Source organism: Lonchura striata, chromosome 8, assembly GCF_050655825.1.
Source record: "Lonchura striata isolate lonStrDom1 chromosome 8, ASM5065582v1, whole genome shotgun sequence".
Lineage (NCBI taxonomy): Eukaryota > Metazoa > Chordata > Aves > Passeriformes > Estrildidae > Lonchura > Lonchura striata.
In genome coordinates, this window is record NC_140710.1 from 17684547 (window position 1) to 17706854 (window position 22308).

Below are 22308 nucleotides of genomic sequence, written 5' to 3' on the forward strand. Positions count from 1 at the left end.
ATGGTTTAAAGGGGCTGAAGTACACTGTCAAATAAATACTCTGTTTCTGGCTGAAGATAATTAAATTTACTAATATTATCATGGATGAAAGTGAATTAGAGCTGGATATTATATAACGAAAATACCACTACCAAGGCTAATCCCCCATGCAGAAAATTCATTAGCTGTTTCTAGAGGAAACAGAAAGCATAATATTAGTGTAAGCTTCTTTAAAAGCATTTATTTCTATGTGGCTCTAGCTCTGCCTGGGATGCCAGTGTGTTGCTCTCAGTCTGTAGTCTTCAGAGAAAGTTACACCTAAGTATGTTATTTCCAAATTGCCTTTTGGGGATAGGAAAGAATTTGGTTAAACACACAGATTTTCTCTTAGGTGAGTGCAAACTGATGTGAAAAGCTCAAAGTAGTGGGTATTTACTTGCTTGGTGGGGGAAAGAGGAATAATGGCACTCACTCCATAGGGTGTTTAGGAAACCTAAGGAAATTAAAAACCCCCAATCTATTTATCTCTACCTCTGCAAACTGCTGCTTAGCCAGCAATTGTATAAGTGGATGCTGCTTGTCACCTGGAGGGAAGAGCTCAGCTGCAGGGGCTGTGGTGTGGATGTGCCCATGGAGGAGCTGTGCCCGACCCACGGGCACGGCAGGGACCTGGCAGAGCTGCTGGCAAGGGCCACCCCTGCCCTCTGCAGGAGGGAAGAAAGGAATCCTGTGCCCTTCCCTGCTGTCAAATAAGAGCTGGGAATTCATCTTCACTTTGGCTAAATATGTTCCTACAATGATAAAGTGTCTCTTGTTTAAACGTTGAAAAATTAAAAATGTATGAGATTCTTTAAGACAGTAATGCTATCATGGTAATTAGTAATCTCTGACTACTTGTGCAAACCTTCTCTAGTTAGCTTCCCATGGCCATTTAACTGTAGGTCTTATAAAGTTTTATTTGAAGTGAGAAGCTTCTGAAGGACAATTGCAGCTTTTGTGAGAAAACTTGCTTTGAAAGTGCAAGAAAGCTGGCCAAACTCAGTTTGATTATATAAGTTGAGATGATGTATCATTCTGTGTATACTTAAAGACTCAAATGACAATTTCACATCTACATTGTTAATTTTTGTATGTCTGTTTTGTTTTGCTAACCAGAGCAAAGGTCTGCTGGCTTATTTTGGAAACTTCCGTCTCCTTGCAGAGTTCTCCACTCCTTTTGTCAATCAGCGGTAAGTGTTTAGGGAGGTTTTCTGTAGTTCTTTTAAAATTTTATCTGCATTACTATTTCTGTCACTTAGGGAGTCTTTTTATAGTTGTCAAATGTCTGCTGACAGGGAATTTATATGTATTGAACTACGAATTACTATATTAAAGTCTTTTTTGCTATGAAAACATTTTGCTGCTATAGCTGCAACAGTATAACTAATGTATTCATCTCAGAGTTGATTTCTAGATTAGACCAGGCTTTGTATGAAATGCCAGCTTTTTATGAAAATACCAGACAAAAATTCACAAATAAAATATTATTTATTAACTTTTGTATATTAATTTATTTTTTATAATAAAGCCATCTTCAATATGGATGTTTTTTCTTTGTATCATGGACGAGAAAAAGAAGCAAGATAATGTTGTCATTAGAATCCTAGAATGAAGTTGCATTGTCCTGTATAATTTGAAATTTATTTTCCAATATTCCACACATGTAGATCAGTATTAATATATGCATATGAATATCTAGAATAATAGAAATGTTTGTTCTTTATTTGCTTTGAAAAATAGTCCTGCAAGTTACTTTGAGCACTTAGCTATATCTGAAATGGTTAATCTTCACACCTGTGATTAGAGAAGAAAGGGGCTGAAGCTTGTCCTGCAGAGCTCAGAGCCTGCCCTGGCTATGGTTCAAGTGTTTTTACCTGATGTGCTGCTGCATCAGAAAAGGAGGCTGATAATGCCACATACTGCTGCAAGGGGAGAGTCTGGAGTTTCACGGTGCTGTGGGGAGGGTGGCCTCTCCCCTCACTCTGCAGCCTTCAGGCCACAGCTGGGGATAGGATTTGCCCCAGAAAGATTTCATCTCAGGCGAGGGGCTTTGGTACAGAGCATGGCTGCAGTCTTCTCCTCTTCCTCCAGTTTTTTGCACGGTAGGATGAGGACTTTCAGTGTATCAGATGCCTTTTCCTTAACCATGCTTTTTGGGCTGTATGTGTGGCATCTGTTTGCTTTTCCAGATGTCTGGAAGGGAAAGGATAAGGCAAATAGAAACTGCATTCTTCCTGCAGACAGGCTATTGCCCATCACTGCATTGTGACTGTAATCTCTGAAGTGTTTCATGACACTGATTCATTCCTCAGAGCTCTTACAAACAAAAAGGATTGTGCTGTGGTCCCTTTTGAACAGCAGTTTGGTAAACTCGAATTCACAGGAGGACAGGATGGGATAATGGAGCTCTCCAGAGGCTGCTCTCCTCTGCCCCAGTGCAGTTGAGTGGGCTATAGGTCTGTTGTAGCCTGTGCTCTGTGTGCACAGAGAAACTAAAGACTAAATAAACACTTTTTTAAACTTCTTGAAGAAAAAAGGGTTTATATTGTTATTTATGTCCATGTGAATGGCTGTTGTCCCAGCTTCTGTCAAGATAGGATGCCATCCTGGGTTCATGTGGTTTCCTCCACTGGTGCTTGCCTTTCAGACTGTGGCGTTAGAAAGAACTGTGGTACATCTGGCTATTAAATGTAATTTGTTATACTTTTAAAATGCCCATGGTGAGATTGTGGGTCTTTGAATACTGACATTTAGCACTCTCTCAGAAAAGCAGAAATTGCTGCAGGAGATAATAAAGTCCCTTGCACTAGGGGATGTCATCTCATTAGTGCATGATTTTTTTCCTTTAAATTTGAAGTGAATCAGACCCTTAAGAGAATAAGTAGTGGGTAATGATAACGACTTACATAATGTTTCTTGTTTGCATTCTTAGTCTACCAAAAGAGCTCTTATTAAAATATAAAAAGATATTCTAATCTTAGAGCTGTCTGTGTATTTCCTGTCTGTGTTGTTAGGGATCTCTAATTGGATGTTGTCTCCATGCCAAGCATTTAGATCTTTTAATGTTAGCATCAGCATTTATGTAATTAATTCTGAACTGTGGTGGGTAAAATTGTAATGGTAACTGTTATTTACAGACTTCTTTTAAAAATTTCCTGGGAAAGGGAAGTTGCTAAACAGATGCCAATTACCTATACTAGCATGTTGCAGTATGTTTGAAAACCATTCTTTACATTAATTTTTGATTCTGCATTGTATATATAATTGAAAGTAAAGGCTTTGACTGTTAATCTGACCAAACATATCGAGTCTTTCTCTTCATGATGTCAGTAAGTGTTTCTGTGGTGAGGCATCCTGCTTCCGGGCTGGACTGCCACCTCGAGTGCCTGGATTTTAATTGTCCTGGTTGCATGCTTAATGAATTTCTAGAATATTTCTGTTAGAGCTGGATGTCTGGAAAATCTTTTTAGTGTACTTATAATTGCCTAGGTTGTAATCTGTAGGTAATTAAATTAAAAATTACTTTTAAAACCAGGTTTAGAACAGTTTTTTTTGTTAAATCATTTTAGCCATGTATCTTGCTGGAGAAAAACAGATTATTTCATTCTCTTCCCCATCCCCCATTACGAATATAGTTATTCAAGTTATTTTGCTGTGGTTTTGCCTGCTGTTGCTGCACAAATTTTACTTGTTTATTCTGGTTTAAGTGTGAATGACAAAGGATTAGAGACGTTTGTTGTTCCTTTTTCAACTCTCAGGTTCTGTGTGCTAGGCAATAGGTAAGTTATGCCTGTCTACTATATCTAGGAATAAATATGCAAGAATTCTTTTTTAGAGACCATTTATTACCCAGCATTAGATGGAGAGGTAGTTTTTAGATTTCTTTTTTCATTGGATAATGTTCCAAGTTGTGACATGATCAAGAGTTCACAATGTTTGGTTCTGAAAATGTTATGGTTTTGGGCTGAACAGAAGCAGTCAGAAAATGCCAATTATGAGAAATTGGAGCTCTATCTGAATTACCAAATCTAAATGCAATATTAGAGTTGCTTTCAGTGAGATAAAGATTTTTGGCTGCTGTTGGTATAAAATATAACAGTAAGTAATAAATATGTCTTTATGATTTTAAAATATAGTTTTATTATTGTATATTACACAATAGTCACTGAAATGCATGTGGGTTGTCAACTGGTTCACAATTCATATCAGGATTTTCTGTGTGTTATTCTGCAGTATTCTGGGTCTCATACACTGCTTAAGTGGTGGGGAAAAAGTGCAGCCAAGCAGAAGGATTTGTAACTAAGCCAAGAAAAAGTGCTATAATTTAGAAATTATAAAGGTAGAAGCAATTAATACATGATGATTTACAAATAAACATGAAGTAAAATAATTTTTAAAGAGATGGCTTCAAGTCTGCCTGGTATTTGTGAACACTTCTTTTGCAGGTGGTTTTTTGAGGTTCTGGGATATCCCAAATCTTCAAAGGCCAACATCATCAATGGTGTGCTGATGACAGTTGTGTTCTTCGTGGTGAGGATTGCCGTCATGCCAGTGTATTACAGCCACGTAATTTCTTCTTTTGGAACAGAAGGTTTCCAGAGATTAGGATTTGCAGCCCAGAGCGCCTGGATGATCTCAAGTATTGTCTTGGATATTATGAATGTGATGTGGATGGTCAAAATTGCAAAAGGATGCTACAAGGTCATATGTCTTATTGGACAGGAAGAAGCAAAAACTCATAGAAATGGAAAATCTGCCTAGAAATCATACATAAATGAAATTTCTGCTATGAAAATAATTTGGGTTCACTGAAACAGTGCACATTTCTGCCATGGAATGCTCCTATTATGGAAACAAGGTATTACCTCTGTACTGACCTTACTCTTTCCCTAGCCACACTGCCTGCACGCCCAGGGCCACGCTTTGCGGATCCTGTCCAGTGAGGAATAAAAGCAAAAGCTCACGCAGATGAGTTCCACATGCCTGTTCTAAGCAGTTGCAAGCATCAGAAACTAGAAAGGAGCAGACTGGTTACTGCTTATTGTCCACCAGTATGTTCAAAGAGTTTCTCTCAGGTTTCTCCAATTAAAATGTTTTATAAATCCAGTGAATACTGACATATGTTTTTTTAGAAGATGAAAAATTCCCCAAACTCCTGATAATGGTGCAATTTTCCAGGCACGTTTCTATGTTTTCTTCTAGGAATAACAATCAAGATTTCATTCTTGACAACTTTTTAATTTTTGCAAGGAAAGCTAAAAATTTGGCTTTGATTCTATGAAGTCTTTTACTGCTTTCGGTTCTGCCTTACATGAATGCAAACCATTCTGGGAAATTTTGAAATAATTTTATCTAAAATGCTGTATTATAAGACCACATGATAGCTTAAGAGCTGTTAAAATTCTCACTTTGATGGGAAGGATTCCCATGTGCTAGGTTACATGCAATAGTACATCTTCTAAATTCCCCATGGAACTTTTTCTGTAAGTTAATATGGTAGATGATGTGTGGAAATGGCATAGTTCCTACTGAAGTGCTTTTTCCTTTGTTGCTACTACCTTTGAGAAGCACTGCAATTCTTCTCAGAGTATTTTTAACCATTGGCTATTTGGAGTAAAAGTTTAATTGAATGTGTAACTTCAAGTAATACTTAGTTCTTTTATCACAAAATGACCTGTTTGATATGAAGCATTGAGTTTTTGTCATATTTTTCTTGTTAATCAAGTTAGAAGTCCGAGGTGTGACTAAGAACACTCTTGAATTAATTGTGCCAAACTCCTCTAAAACTGTGTGGTAATTCCGTAGAAGGAACGGTTGATCACTGTAGACACAATTTTTTTTTCTGTTGTTTTAAGCCACATGTTTGTCAATAGATACTCAGTTACTCTGTCTGTGAACTTGAAGGCTTTGAAGTCATCAGAGAGGAATCTCACCATCCAGGAATAGTCCTAAATCTCATTTGTAGTACAATTTGAGGAAATTCTGAGTTATATCTTATTTTAAATTATTTTGAGAGCTATATTTATGTGTAAATTTGTTTTGTTTCATTTCTTTTATCCAGAACTGTGGCTGATTGACTTCTAGTTTTTTTCCTTGGTGTAGGTATGTTAGTGTCCATTTTCACTGAGTCTTCAGTGCACATCCTGATGATTGTAGCAATCTGTTAAAGCAATTTATATTTTTAAACAGAAGGGTAGCATCGTGTTGGGTGAATAGTCCTGCTCCCTGTGACAAAGCTGGGTGACATGAGCTTTCCCCTCTGTAGTCAGAGGTGTGAGTGCCCCATGCTGCCCTCCCTGCTGAGGGACTGGGCACTCTCCTTGTCCAGAAACTGCATGTCAGACCCAGGAGAACTGCATAGGCTGCGGTGCCTTCTAACCAAGGCAGCTGCCATGAGTTCAGGTCCCCAGTTAAAATGCTGTCAGGGTGTATTGTTTGGACTTGTGTAAAATGCACTTTTGAAAGCCCAGTTGCATTGCTCTGCTTGGCAGGCTTTTTTCTAAAAGTTTCCCAATCCTGCCTTGTTGAGGGAGGTGGCAAGGATTGTCAGTGGTTGTGGTTTTGGATCCCATGGTTATTAACACTTCACAGCCTACAGACAAAGATGTGTTTATGCCTTGGGAGAGTTAACAATGCATCTGTTGAGCTGTAATCATCTGAGTGAGCACAGTGCCTCATTTGGGTACCAGGAAATGCACAGAGAGTTGATTCTGCTCAAAGCAATGGACTCTCTTTTATGCTCATGTGCAGAACCTGGTATCTTTTAAAATGTGATTTCAGTATACCTGATGCAAAATGCTCTTTTCTTTGCTTTTTACATCACTAGATCCCTGTGATTAATAGTTTTGTGAAAGCTTGTTCCTTTCTAAAATTGAGTACATTCAAACGTTTTGGAGGAGTATGCTTGAAAATAGAAGTCTGTTTTTCTTTTTAGGGAAGCAGGATAAAAAAACTGAGAAGACAATTTGGAGCAACTTCTAGGGTTATAATTCATGAAAAGTTTCTGAAATTTATAATTTCTTACATTGATTTTAATATTACAGTACTTTAAATATTTTGTTGTCATTGGAGGCCATTCATTAAAATGGCCTACTTCTCCACTTCTAGATAGACTTGTGTTTGATATGGGGGAAAAAAAAGTAAGTCAAGCTATAATAAAATTGATGTTAAAATTAGACTTAGAAACAAAAAACAGTCCAAAACTCTGCATACTACACTTTGGCCAACAATCCAGGATTGAAGGGCAGTGAGAATTCTTTTAGAACAGCTAGTATTTTGGATTGCTGCACAAAATTATTGTAATTAAAAGTCTATTTTGCAATGCATTAGCTCTAAATTTTATGATTTTTAAAAATAGTTATTACAGTTATGTCCTGATGCATCACAGGAAAATTTTCTTATTAAAAAAAAAATATTAACAGCTGTGGTTTCAGCAAAGACTTTCGTAAACAGGCAGCAAAGTTGTGATGTACTGAATACAGTAGTATATAGGGCACTTTTTACCTGCCATTAAAAACTTATAATACAGCAAATTAGATAGCTGTGGCACCCATTTTTTAATTGCACTTTATTAATTTTAAAAATTTAGTGAAATATTGATAAAATTTAATGTTGTAAGCTTGTGTCTTTGCTTTTTTATGTAAAAAGTAAATGCATGGTAATTAGCATAGTAAAAATGCTTTTGAATGTAATATCTTATTAGTGGCTTAAAATTTATATTTTTAACCCATGCATTGTAAAAGCAGACTCTTGGCATGTCATCAGGTGTCCTTTCTGTGGGCATATCAAATGGAAGGAGTGACTCTTGTAAAAAGTAGTTTGGTTTTCTTTTATTTTCTTTTCCATTCTTCAATACCAGGTGACATTAGCTTGCTGGTCATGGGACAGACTGTGGTACTGGTTAGGCTGTATGTAGAAATGCAAGTTTCCCTTTTTTATGGCTTTAATTTTTCATCAAAAGATGAGTAAATACCACTTTCAGAACTCTAGAGGAGAATGGTAGGTGTTCTGTAACTGATTTGTGGAATAAGTACTTGCAGAGAGAAGTATACTTCAAATACTCATTTTCTCAGAGAATGTTTTGGTGGATTTCAGTGGAGGGCCTCACACAACAGGGATGCTGTATTGGTTATCTGTGTGAATTCTTCAGTGGTAAGAATTGCATCTCTGAAGCCTACTCTACCTCTATAAATACATGCTATCTTGAGTGAGCTCCATAATTTAGAACTTAATTGCTTAAAAAATATAATCCATTGAAAAATGAAATATATGCACAGGAAAATGAGGGTAGCTGACTTCATACATAAATTCGTAACAATTCCAAATTATGTACTAAAGTTTATTAAAAGTTAAACTATTTACAGTGTTTGGAAGATTATTACTTCCATCTTTACTGCAAATATTGTGGGAGAAGATTACACATATTGCAGAACTAACAACCTAAGGGTAAAAGCCTATACAAGTGAGTAAATGCATTCAGGCAGCTTTAAAGAGAGGAGGAGGATACTTTGTGAACACACCTAGAGATCCAGATGTCTTCCTACTGCTGTGGTTGGGCAACAGCAGATGGATACATAGCAGAAAGGTTTGTGTCTCTGTGATGAAAAAGGAAATTTTATTATTTAAAATTTCCAAGGTGTATAAAATGGAATACCAGTTGTTGATCATTGTATGACGAGGAATTTTTTCCTCATGGCATTTTGTGTCTTTAAGAATATGGATGTACAAGCTTTCTGGAAAAGACCATTTAATAGAGAAGCCTGAAAAATAATTTTGTGATGCTTCTGCTGAGCCACTCAGAGGAAAATGAAGGGCTGCTTGACAATTAGTCCAGCTTAGGGTCTGGTGTGCTGTTGGCTACTGCTGAAAGCCATCAATGAAGCAAATAGAAAGGGACTAGAATTTTCAGATGAAAAAGTGCGAGTGTAGAAGACTTTGAAACCCATTGCAAGCCCCTTTCATATTTGAATAACCTACTGTACAACAGCATTATCTGGCTACAAGGAACTCCACGAGGGAAGGTTTGTTCCTGGTCAGATTTCTCTGTCTATGGAATACAGCCAGAAAATGAATAGTATTTCATTGCTGGTACCCTGATTGATGGCAGTCAGATAGAAATAGTGGTAATATTTGTGAACTTTTAACTTTCATCCAAACCTGGATAAAATCTGTGTTAGATGAAGTTCTTAGGATTTTCTGAAAGCAACTTGAAAGTTGTTTTTATGGCAGAGAAGATGAAATATGTGCTTCCTGGGTTGTTTAGAGATCTGGGATAAAGCATCAAGTCATCCTTTAGATGGTAACACTTGGTAAGGTTTCTTATCTATTAAAAATTCCTACTAGCTACCTCCTTTCAAAGTCTTGTTCTATTTATAATAACCAAGCACTTTATAGCTCAGTAAAGAATGGAAGGTAGCTATGAAGAATAAATCATATTCTTTGGAATAAGAAATATTTTGGCAAAAACAGTTTCATTGTATGATGCCCTGCACTGAGAGGGCATCTGTTTAATATGAAATACATACATTTTGTTGTAAGTAAAAGTAATGTCTGTAAGAGAGTGAAGTATGAAGAGATCAGCATGGCTTGATATCAACCACATAATGATTTAGTGTGCTATTTATAACTTCCTACTTACTGAAATTGAAAATATAAATGCAAATAAAATATTCTGTATTGTATCTTTATTTTTAATCTGTGTGTGGGATGTCAAACTTTGTACTTGTCTTGTGGACAGGAGATGCTTTTATGAGCCTATAAATATTTAAGTATATGAGAATCTGCACCCAAATGGAACATGTTGCATGTAAATTGTCTTCTAAGTTTTTAAATTTTGGTATTTTTAAAAATTTGCTAGGTTTGAAAGCAACATTTAAATATGAATACTAAGCTGTAATACAGAATAGAAATTTTTGAATGCAGTGTGGTTTTGTTTATAGTAATCCTATTCCAGTTTCACAAGAAACATCAAATCATAGGGGGAAGGGAGGAAAAGGGCTAATCATGAGCTCAGCTATATAATTTGCACACTTTATGCACATATCCAAATGTCCTGGATTTGTTTCTAGCATGCATTTACCAAATAGTGTTTTCTTCAATATTGACAGATACCTATTTATGTAGAACAAGCACAGCTAACCTGTTATAAATTCAAATTAGAAAACGTGTTTGGAACAAATGAGTTACAAGTTAGGCATAAGTAATGGAGACTGTAATTCAAAAATGTTTATATAATCTATCTAAGAAGAAACTTGATGAGTTTATCTAACTTATGTGCAGAGCAAGGATGAAAACTTTAGATTCTACTAGACTGATTTCTGGTAAATCTTGACAATCTGGTTTGCAGTAAATTCTAATATTGTCTCAAAATGTCAGGATCACACTATTAAATTCAACTAGTAATGTGACCTGATTGAGTAACAATCCTTATCATGGCACAAGAACTTAAACATGCAATATAACAATTCTGAAGATTGGTGATAAAAGTAATCTGTCATAGTAAAGTGAATTATTAAGTATTATGGGTTTAAATTTACTTTCTATTACAAGAAAGAAACTGAATTATTTGTTAGCATTTCAGTGATATTGTAAAGCATTTCTGTATTTTGTTTGAACAGTTTAGGAGCTTGCGTAAAATTATATTGGCTGATTTTTTTTCCCCTTTGATATATGCAATAATGTCAATAAGCAATAAATTGCATGTTGTATGCAAGGTATTGGTACATCATAATAAAGGAAAGGAACACAGCTTCTTATTTTGTGAATTTTTCTTTCTTAATATGGTTAAGAGCTTATGTACCTATAATGAGTACATCATGAAAGAACAGTTTTGGGGGAGTTAAATTCTGAAACAACTGGGTTTTATGGTATCTTGAAGTTTCATGCTGTATCTTATTTTAAAGAAGGTGAAGATGGGTATGAGGTCTGAGCCCCACTGTTGCTCAGGTGGCTGGAATTTTGAATGCTGAAATTCTGTGTAGGACATCACTGGGGCCAGGAATGTAACTTAAACTCTAAGTTTGTATATTGGGGAATTATACATTATGTAAATTTTTGTATTGGGGAAGAACTCTTGGATTGGATAGTATAATTCTGTTGCATTGTCTTGTAATACCATGTGTGTCAGGGCATAGACTGGACAGTTTTCTGAAGGCTCTGGGGATAAAGAGCTGCTGTTGTCAGCATGTTATAAATAAGATACATACACAGTCCCTTACAGCATACTCAGATGGGCAATTGAGTTCCTCACTATGGCAGTTCCGAGGTTCTATATGTGCATGGAAGCATGAATTGTGTGGCAAAGCCTACAGGTTTCTTTTCTTTGAGCATCCTTAGAGATTGCTGCTGTTTTATATCTTAACCACTGGGTTCCAAGCACAGGAATTACTAATGTTTCTTTGGGTTTTCTTGTGTTATGCAATGGCTAAATTGCTAGAAGAAAACACAAAGCAGTCCAGTGTTTTTACTTTTTTCCTCTCATTTTTTTGAAGGGAATTTTGTTGCATTTGTAAATTATATACTTAAGGTACCAATTCTACATTGCTAGTGTAGTAAACTATGCATTGACTAATTGGCCTGCTAGAAAGTGAGTGGGAGTTTCTGGGAACAGATGTTCTTTGGGGTTAGATGCTATATAGGTCAGATTTCCAACTGCTTGAGGAAGGAAAATGGGGCTTGGTAGGAGGCTTTTGTATTGGCACTAGGCAGCTTTTAACAGTGAATAGTGGGAAGGAAGGACTGAGCATGGCTGGGAACAAGGGATGCCTTTCAGTGAGCCATTCTTAAACTAATGCATTCAACAAATTTTGCTTAAAGTGTGAGAAACTTCTTTCCCTAAGACACAGGATATAGGAAGTACTTTTTATATCCAATTCTTTGTCATATTTGGGTGTATAGGTACTCTTCATTGTCTCCCCAGTTTTTTTATTGCCTTTATGTTCTTTCTGAAAACTTTGGTTTCTCTCCTCATATTGATGTGGTAATTTTGACTAAGATTAAAAAAAAATTCAATCTTTGATATCTGTCCAATTTTAGAAGGTGGGCTACTATGGTATGTTCTTTTGCTCTGCTTTTGTGGAGTTCACAGTACAATATACCTATGGGTAGATTGTGTTTAATTGAGATTGGGACCTTGGTGTTCTTTGTGAAGAAGCCTTTACATTGAGTAAAAAAAATTTTCCTACTTGGCTCATCTTACAGAGGGTGAAAACTATTATCTATACAATGACTAATAATGCAGTTGTTGCTTCTGGTGGAGAGTGATGGTGGAAGCAGGGAGATGGCATACTGACATCTACAGCATTACGTACTTGGAGAGGAAGGAGTATAAACAGTTTTCCATTTGAGAACATCAGAGAGAGAAAATCTGTTTTACTGAAGGGTCCTTCTACCACTGACTTGAAATACTTAGAAGCAGAGATTTCAGTTGCTCTGTGGGAGGATCTTATTAAACAGTGTCATTAAGTGGAGACGGGATGAGCAACTTGTGGCTGTTCAGCCTGGAGAAGAGAAGGTTCTGTGGACACTCTAGGGTCCCATCCAGTGTGTAAAGGGGCTACAGGAGAGCTGGAGAGGAACAGATGCATGTAGTGATAGGACAAGGGGTAATGACTTTAAACTGAAAGAGGGCAGGTTTAGCTTGGTTGTTAGGAAGAAATTCTTCCCTGTGAGAGTGGTGAGACACTAGAACAGGTTGCCCAAAGAAGCTGTGGATGCCCCTGTTCAAGGCCAGGTTAGAGAAGGCTTTGAGCAACCTGGCGAAGCTGTCAGGAAGATTAATCCACAAACACCAGAGGTTTATGTCTAAAAAGGAGACAGAGGAGTCCTGTCACTTTATTCAAATAAAAGGAGAAGTCATGGGGCATTCTCCATCAGGTCTCTCAAAATTTATAGGGGACATAGCTTCCTTTTTATCCAATTTCCCAGCCACATTTTTCCTCTCTCTTTCCCCATTGGATGTGGTACTTCAGAGGTACAGATTCCCTGAAACACCTAATACCTGTTTTTCTTTTTCTTTGTGTCTCTGTTATTTTTCTCTAAGTCCAGAGATTTAGCACAGTCTTGAGTGAGTAGCAGTCTATGTCAATTAGTGGAATTCCTGTGGAATTTGTGGTTCCCCCCTTGCTTCTTTCACCTCTCTATATCTGGCCTTATCTACCCACACTTTGTTTGTAAAGTCACTTCTCATTCCTTCAGTAGGGGCAGGTGTCCTTGCCTATGGCAACGAGGTTGGAATGAGAGCATCTTTGAGGTCCCTTCTAACCCAAACTGTTCTGTGGTTCTGTACGTGTAGCAAGTGAAGACTTAAAATGATTGCTCAGTGCTGCTTACCCAGCTGTTACTGTGAATGTAGTCTTAGGTGCTGCAGTAAAGCTAAATATACCTAAACTGGGAAATGGAGGGAATCAGAGTATTTTCCAGAGCATATAATAGAGATTTGGTTACTGACATAATACTACATTTCTATGTTAAGGTTCATAATATGCTGTGCTGATAATTCCTGCATGCAGAAGGAGTAGAAAATAATTTCCTCTTAAGTAATCAAGATTATAAAAGGGCAAAAATTACTGAAAGGATGAATATTTGGTATTGCTTTATACTTGTATTTTTATTGCATGTTCACACTGAATGGCAATGTCCTTGTTAATAAGAAAGATCCTACTTTGAAAGATGGCATGTAAAAGTTATCTCAAAAACACTCTCGAGAGGAATATATAAAAGCTTTTTAAATTCAGGTAGATATATATTTTGAAATACTGCTGCTTAGAACTATTTCAGTGTGGTTTAGAATTTGTCTTTTTTGAAAGAAATGGGAGAGAATCAGTCATTTCTGTATGTACGTACACCCTTCTTCCACATAAGAATTTGAATTTTTTTTCATCCTAAGGCATTGTAATAACTATGCCACTTGAAGATTAATTTCCTTTCTCCTTCAGAAGAAATAGAATATTTGAAATAGAATATTTGGGAAAAAAAGATTGTTATTTTTAAAATCAGTTCTAATTGTTATACATTAATAATGAATATTTCTCGGCTCCCCACGTGTTTTTTGCACTTAACAGCCTCTTTGGAGTCCACGTGGTGGGATGAACATTGAAATAGTCCTGCGGAGTTTGTACCTACTGTTTCAGTGGTTACTGCATAGCCAGGTTTTAGCACTTGCTAATCAAAAGGGGATGCGATGAAGGCAATATTCCGTGCTCTGATGCACAGTGAGCTCCATCTTCTGTGTGTTATGCACGGTACTTCACACACACAGGTCAAATGCATCTTCCGGCTTGGAAATAATATTCTTAGGAAATCTTAAAAGATCTGTGATACTTTTCTTGTCTAGTTGATGTTTAAAAATAACCTTAAATAACTTTACTATCTCCGCAAGTTTAGTACTAAAAAGGATACGCCTTTACGGTATCGGTGCGTGCTGCTAGTACGGCGTGGGCTCCTTCTATACTTCAGCAATTATTAGCGGTTGTAAAGGACGATGGTTTCCCACAGCAGCCCCCAGCCCGAGGTGGAGCTCTCGCAGCTGCCCGGGGCTTCCCGCGAGCCCCGGCTGGCAGCGTTCGCTGTCGTTGGCACCCAGCTCTTGTCCTGCCGTGCCCGCGGGCCGCGAGGCCGGGGCAGCCGTGCGCGGCCACGGGGCCGGCGGGCGCGATGGGCACCCGGTCCTGGGCCGGGGGCGGGCGGGGACCCGGCCCCGCGCCCGGAGCCCCGGGGGCGGGCGGGGACCCGGCCCCGCGCCCGGAGCCCCGGGGGCGGGCGGGGACCCGGCCCCGCGCCCGGGGCCCCGGGGGCGGGCGGGGACCCGGCCCCGCGCCCGGGGCCCCGGGGGCGGGCGGGGACCCGGCCCCGCGCCCGGGGCCCCGGGGGCGGGCGGGGACCCGGCCCCGCGCCCGGGGCCCCGGGGGCGGGCGGGAGCCGGGCGGGAGCCGGGCGGGGCCCGGGCGCCGTGCCCGCCCCTCGCCGGCGGGCGCAGGCGTGCAGAGCAGGCGTGCAGCGCAGCCGCGCTCTCGCGAGGCGCTCGGGGCCGCCGCGAGGGGCGCGGGCCGGGCCGGGCCGGGCCGGGCGAGCTGAGGTGAGGAGGAGGAGGAGGAGGAGGAGGAGGAGGAGGAGGGTGCGGAGGATGTGCGGGTGCGGCGGGGCAGCGGCAGCTCCGGGCTCCGGCGCGGGGAGGCGGCGCTGAGGCGGCGGCGCCGGGCCGCGCGGAGGCGCGGGGCGGGCCTGCCCTGACCTTGCGGGTCGGTCACGGCCGGGCCGGGCCGGAGGGAGCCGCTGCCCTTCTCGGCGTGCGGGCACAGCCCCCGACAGGGACCGTGCGGAGCGGCTGGGCAGGAGCTCGGGCAGCGCGGCGTGAGTCTCTGTGTGGGCTGGAAGCTTGTTACTTTAACCGATTTTTCAATTTTTTAAATTTGTGGCGCAGCACTGCACCCGCACTTGGCGTTCACCTTAATAAGTATCCAGTGTAGTTTTGTGTTACGAATGTTTGCTTTCTTTTTCTTTAGAAATCTGATGGTAAAAGGCCCAGCGTGCAGAGGCCATGGGTTTGTCCGCATCCTCCCCGGCTGCTACAGAGCACTCACCAAATGCATCCAGGCAGTACCAGGCGGCGTCTCCACCTTCAGAATGTCCCATGCATCAGGAAAAAATGAGCGGTAATCATTCTTGAAATGAATGAGCTAAACTCTACACGGAAACAAGACTGAAAAATCTTGCGGGGGTGGGAGGGAGAAACTCTTCATATAAACTTGAGATTTTTGTTTAACAAAAGTCATTCTCAAGTAAATTTTTCCTTAGGAGGAGTCACTTGTTCACCAGAACACTGTGCAAACTGCTTTGCTTGTAAAGACAGGAGGTGCTTACTGTAGAACTTGTGGGTCACTTCCAGTTGTCCCATTTCACAGGCGCCCTACAAATGTGTTCCGTGGTGTGATACAGCCACAGAGAGTCAGGGAGCCCCTACGGAGATGGTGACAGGTTGACTGGCTGCCACTAAAAACCACTTATCTGGAAAAAGGCTGCAGAAGGGTGGCGTGAGGTGAATGTCTGGAGGAGGACATCAGCTCTTCTGTTGACTCAGTTAAGGCACTGGGTCGGCTTCCCTGAGGAAATCTTAAGTGCACACAGTTCAGTATTGAGACCAGGATGGGGATAGGAAATGAGCATTCAAAGACTACACAGGAAACTCAGATCTTATCATGATTTTGGGTCCTGAAATGCAGGAAAGAGAGCAGTTAAAACTGCTGAAAAGCTCAGAAGAAAGAGTGAAATACCCATGTGCATTTATATGAGCGTTCAATGAACTTTTCCAATTCATGTATTAGAGTTTTCATCTTGTAGCAAAATGTATACTGCTGTTTTGTTTAAGGTTGTCCAATGCACATGAAGACTGCTGATCATAGAACTGAGAACACAGATGATGTTCCTGCACATCAAGAAAGAGCTTATGAGTTTGTAGCATGTCCTGTGAAGTCTGGTGCATCTCAAATGAAAGATGACATAGATCCCAGCAATATGGTAACTTGCTTATTTCACATGTTTGTTTTAGTCTTGTTTCTTCTGAAGTCTTATACCCAGAAATGTAAATAGTATTACTATGTAAGCTGGAAACTCTGGGAAATAACATTGTTTTTTATTTTTAAGACTGCTTTTTCTCCTTTTTGTGCAAATTTTTATTTGAAAACAAATTGCATCTTCTTGACCATTGTATTAAAAATTACATATGTGGTGGTTTTCCCATTTTTAAATATCTTTTGCTCTCTACTTACTAGTTACATAAATGTTTTTATGATACATTATTGGATTTTAGTTTCTGTATAACAGCAGTATGGTTGAGTTCTGATTAGCATCTCCAAGATTTACAAAAAGCATTGCTCTTTTGAAAATTGAAGTTTAGGCAGAAAGCTTTCCCATAGTCTCCTGATGACAAGTTTGTGCAGAGTTCTGCTGCAAAAAAATAGAATATTGGTGGAATTAAATAAAGGCTGTACTTCTTGATCTTTGTAGGAGTTGATGGATCATGCTTTGATTTTTCTCAAACACTGTAACTTACCAAAATGTTAATACTCTAGTTTGTTGTTGGTTCTCCTTGTTCTCTAGATGCCTCCTCCCAATCAGCAGCCATCTCCAGGGCAGCCATTTCCATTGTCAACTGTTAGAGAAGAATCTTCCATTCCTAGAGCACATTCTGACAAGAAATGGGTCTACCCTTCAGAGCAAATGTTCTGGAATGCTATGCTAAGAAAAGGGTAAATACACTGTGAATTATCAGATGTGTCTGTGAGCCTGGAATTCATGAACTAGTATCATTAGTTATTGGTGGTTTTGTTTTGGTGTTTTTTTGTTTTTTTTTTTTGAGTTTGTGGATTTTAACCAGTAAATAATGAAGTAGCTCTTTTTAAAAAGTACTGTTCTTATAAACATCTTCATATTTTAAAGGGTGAGTTGGTGTCAAAAGGCCATGTGTCTTCTAGTGATCAAGAGGATGGTAAAAAATGTCAAGCAACTGCTACTGGCTCAGAAAATTTTCTTCAAAGTCCATGCACAGGTGTAGACAAAGTTTGCATGATTCCCAGCTTTCAACAAAGTTGGTTTCATTTTAATGCTGTAAAATGACAGTAGAAGTTCTAAGTAAGAACATCTAACTTTGCAAAAACTAAAAATGGGGGAATTTGCAAGTAGACATTTATGGTATTTACAAAAATTGAGTGTAGGCAAGACTAAAAATCCTCCTGTGATGATATTTCCTTGTTCTTCTGTAATGATGTGTTTGTCATTCTTGAACAGATGAACTTTACAGGTAGTTTACTTTTGGAGGAATAGTAATTCTTTTTTCTGTGTGTCAGTGTGGTTCGTAACACAATATGATATAAGCAGGCTGTATGGAACATACAAGTTTGGCTCCTGTAAACACTGAAATGTGTTAATGTTATGCCAGTTGATAAGGAAGCACACATGCAGTCAAAATGCAGTGTCAAGAGAGATGGAAAGTATTTCTAAGTGTTTGCAAAATCTGTTGAATACAGGACTTCTGTGCATTAGGAATGTGTGTGGGATTTTTCCTAAGCATTTTTTATAAATACTGTGGATGTGGTGATGTTTGCACACTCTGATAACTTTCTGATCCAGTTAAGCTGTTAATTTGGCTATGTAGAATTTGTGAATCTCTGTGATGATAATATTGGATAACCACACTTCTGCACAGAAAATGAACTGGTTCTCAAGATGCTTAAGCAGATTAGCCAAAAGTTTGCATACTTGTCTTGTGTCTTGCATACAACCTTAAATCTTCATTCAAAAGTTCATCAGATAAAAGCTAGGAAGGTAGAGTTGTTATGCTATAATGTTTATAAACTATTTTCAAGTTCTTATTTTTTAGGTGGAGGTGGAAAGATGATGACATAACAAGTGAAGACATGACCAACATTATTAAGATTCATAATCAAAATAATGAGCAAGCTTGGAAGGAGATTTTGAAGTGGGAAGCTCTACATGCTGTGTATGTACCTGTGAAATGTTGCATATGGAATATTTGTTATAACAAAGATGTGAGTTGTAAACTTAGATTAGCATGACTGGTGTAAAGCAGACTGTCACTTTTTAGATCAGAGTAGTCCCTGTTGCTGCAGGACATGGGACTAGTAAGCATTTGGTATTATAAATTTTTCTCTGAATTTCCGTGATCATTTTTACACAGTAGTTTGGATTATGGTTCTATTCTTTAATGTATTAAATCTGTGGATTAGATTTGCAGAGAACTGCTTTGTTGACAAATTAGAACAATGGTGTGGAGCATGTCAGAGATACTTTATAATTACAGCAGTAAGTGCTGACAGAAAGTGGATGACTTTTCAAAGCTTTGAAAAAAGGAAAAAAAATTAATTTGTTACTGTTGCTTTCTTCTACTCAGTTTGTCTGTTGCTAAAACAAATTACCATAGTGGTTTAATCATTGAAAATAAGACTGTTAACTATTTTCCTTTTGAATTGTGTGCGCAGGGAATGTCCATGTGGGCCATCACTGATGCGGTTTGGAGGCAAAGCGAAGGAGTACTCGCCAAGAGCTAGAATACGTTCATGGATGGGGTACGTGGGCAGGGAAAAAGGTCTTTCATTGAGATGGGATGCTGGAGAAGTGTGTCTGAAAACATGGTGTGGAATTAATTTAAACATGTTTCAGAACTGGTATTGCAAGTTAGAATTGCCTGAAGATAGAAGTACTAGTGAGATCTTATGGACAAATAACTCTTGAATTGGACTCCCTCTCCCAGGTTCATGATATCCATTAAAATACCTCCATGGGCTGTTCCCTGTCCTGCGCAGGTACGAGCTGCCCTTTGATCGGCACGACTGGATCGTTGACCGCTGTGGGAAGGAGGTGCGCTACGTCATCGATTACTACGACGGCGGAGCAGTGGACAAGAACTACCAGTTCACCATCCTGGACGTGCGCCCTGCGCTGGACTCGCTCTCGGCCGTCTGGGACAGAGTGAAGGTGGCCTGGTGGCGCTGGACTTCCTAACTGCTCCTGTGGTGTGTACTTGAAAAGTAACCACTTTCCTCCTAGACAATGGACGTGTGGATACCAGGACTTGAGACAGAAGTTCACTGCAGCTGTCATTGCTGTCATCATCACTACTGTTCTCTCAGGGTGGGAAGGGAGGACAGGGAAATTTCTCCTTAAGTACACCAATGCTTTGTGGTGTTTCTATTGGAATAATAAAGTTACAGTGGCAAAAACATGCATCTTAATTTTCTTAAGAATTGGGAAGCCTTTCTTACTTGTCTCAGATCCTGCATAAGCTTGCCTTCTTTTCATTTCATGACTTGCAGTGCTGCTCCAAATACATTGCAATTCTGATTCTGACTGGAGTTTTGAGTATTATGATTATTGAAAACTGGAAATTTAATAAATTATTTCATATATTTAAAGTAGTTGGATACCTCCATGATGAATAAAGGGTAAAAGGTATGGACACTTTCAAATTACGCGCTTTATTTACATAACAAAACCATGTATTTGTTTTTGTATGGACATTTTACCTATTCAAATACATACTTTCTCAGAAAACTACAGTTAATCAGTTAAAGGAGGTGTAGTGTGGTATGAGTATTTTAAAGGTATGTTATGTAGAAAAGGAGAATGTACTCATGCCTTAATCTGCAATTTTTCTTTGAACTGAAGATCACCTGTTAGGAGCAGGAAATGAGTATCATTTTTAAAACAGCCTTTCTAAAAGGACAAAATTTTTATTTAATGGCTATTTATTTGAATATTTAAGAGGTGGTTTTCTGATGTAAGAAAATGCGTTATTACAGCATTTTCAGGTCTGTAATATGCGTCATGTAATGAATTTGGGACAGAGCTAAGCCTTATTTAAAGAACCTCCTGCAATGCATCTGCATTTGGCATCCTGGTTGCATTAATGATATTTATCAAAGCATGTTTTTTTATATAATAAGGAATTGCACAAGGGGGTGTGACTAGACAGCCACACACGTGAGTATAGGGAGGTGTATTACAGGTGTGTATGCAACTGGGCTACAAGGGTATCAAGAGGGCCAAGGGAGGTTGATTGGAGTGTTTTCTAAGGGCAATGCATGGCGTAAAGATTTGATTATTGTTTGTGCTTAGTAAGGGAAACGAATTTTTTTAAAGTCTTATAATAGTTTTAAATTTGCGCGACTCAGTAAGTTTCAGGTGCTATGCAAAACACTTGGGAATGGAAGGGAGTAAGAGAATAGCACAGTGTAGCTTCTCAAATGGGGGAAGCTGCCTTCTTCAAACTCCCCAACCTTAACGGGAAGGTAGCTGTACATTTCATTTTCTGAAAGTGGCCTATGTTTAACTGACATTGGAACTTTCCCTTTCCCTTTCCTCTTTTGATAGGAAGTCCCTTGTAATATTTCAGGAAAGTCACTTCTCATTTAGGGAAAAATTATTCAGGGTAGTTTTCCTACTTTACAATTCTAGTGATCATGAATAGTTCCCACTTCAGAGACAACTGTTGTGCATGGTAGGAATAAATATTATCCAGAATCCTAAGAGGAAAATCACTCTCTTACCCATATCCACTTTGCTTATTCCTTTTCCCCCTTTTCAGTGATTCAGATATATATATATATATATATATTATAGGGAAGATAAAAATTTTATCTAAATAGGCAATGTATGGATGAGATAAAAGAGAGTGTTTGTATGAAGGAAATGAAGGAACTGCTCTGTTCTAACAGTAAAGATTGAGGAGTTCTCTTTTTGGGGTGGTGGGTTGTTTTCCTTTGGGATTTTTTTTTGGTATTTGTTGGTTTATGTATTTGGCAACTTGCTAGACTGAGGATTCTGTATTTGTCATAAGTAAATATGGAAAGGCTACACCACTGTAGGGAGTACTTCAGAAGCTTCAAAAGCAGGAGTTTGCTTTGTTGATTTTGGCAGTGTGATGTTGAGAGCATGGAAATTGTAATGGCTGCTAAATCTGGGGAAACTGTCACAAGCCACTTCATGTGTTTACTATCTCCTGTTATGTTCCATCTATCACAGGTTCAAAATTGTTCTTCTCTGTGCTGCTGTTAATGAAAAGTACTACTTTGTCATCAAACTAAAAGAAGAACAAATAAAGATACTTTTCTTAACTTTGGTATTTGGTAATCATGCTTTTAGCTGTAAGAATTATTAAAATGAGCTTTTGCATTGTCATATGAGATTCTAGTCTGTTATAATTAAAATCTTGCTATAGAGTATATATTTGATATTGTTACTATGTATTATTGTATATTACTACAATTTACCTATTGTCACATTTTTGAATATATGTCTCATTTTTCAGGTGAATAACAAATCAAAACCCAAGGACTAAATTCAAGTGTTTGCTAACTGAGACAGCAGTTTTCAGAATAAGAGCATATGACAAAAAATACATTCATCCTGAGTCTGGCTAACTTGAGAGGAATGCAAGGAAATTAAAAAAAATCCTAGAAGACTAAATGAAAATAATTAATTTCTACAAGCAGTAAGACTTAAGGAAGTAAATGGAGTTTTCTTCTTTAGGCTTGGGTTTCTTGATGCACGATGCATAGATGTTAGAATTAAAATTATTATAATTCCAGTGTAAATTTGAAAAATGGTGATTTTCATTGGCCTTTTTTTAATCCTTAGGAAGGATGTTTTAACTGAAAAACTATTGTTCAGGCTGTATTAAAATAAATGTGTGTATATACATAAATACATACATTTACATCCTTTCTTTGCAAGTATAGGAGGGTATGGAGAGTTCATGTTGCCCAAGAAAGTGATGAA

The 22308-nt window shown here is 38.7% G+C and overlaps 2 protein-coding genes and 1 long non-coding RNA gene across 12 annotated transcripts in view; 2 read left to right on the forward strand and 1 right to left on the reverse strand.

The window, feature by feature from the left end:
* TLCD4 (TLC domain containing 4) overlaps positions 1–10764 on the forward strand; it is a 26226-nt gene extending 15462 nt beyond the window's left edge. For all 8 annotated transcript variants that reach the window (XM_085586532.1, XM_085586529.1, XM_021525657.3 and 5 more), the window contains 2 exons: positions 1135–1208; positions 4464–10764. In XM_085586532.1, coding sequence (XP_085442658.1) covers positions 1135–1208; positions 4464–4779 — 390 coding nt within the window. In that variant the 3' untranslated portion in view covers positions 4780–10764. The remainder of the gene's footprint in view (positions 1–1134; positions 1209–4463) is intronic.
* HCCS (holocytochrome c synthase) lies at positions 1135–22234 on the forward strand. Of its 3 annotated transcripts, none has more exons than XM_021525629.3 (7): positions 1135–1208; positions 15519–15668; positions 16382–16530; positions 17113–17261; positions 18392–18511; positions 19011–19097; positions 19335–22234. In XM_021525629.3, the coding sequence occupies exons 2-7, from the start codon at positions 15554–15556 to the stop codon at positions 19531–19533; spliced, it is 819 nt and encodes a 272-aa protein (XP_021381304.1). In that variant the 5' UTR covers positions 1135–1208; positions 15519–15553; the 3' UTR covers positions 19534–22234. The 3 variants fall into 3 exon arrangements, with proteins under 3 accessions (XP_021381304.1, XP_021381287.1, XP_021381298.1); XM_021525612.3 differs by lacking the exon at positions 1135–1208 and adding an exon at positions 14995–15091; XM_021525623.3 differs by lacking the exon at positions 1135–1208 and adding an exon at positions 15023–15366.
* LOC146766759 (uncharacterized) lies at positions 8343–14642 on the reverse strand. Its single transcript, XR_014957085.1, has 2 exons — positions 14416–14642; positions 8343–13471 (listed from the first exon to the last, which is right to left on the reverse strand). It is a non-coding gene; the product is annotated as an uncharacterized LOC146766759 (long non-coding RNA).
* Positions 22235–22308: the final 74 nt, after the last annotated feature.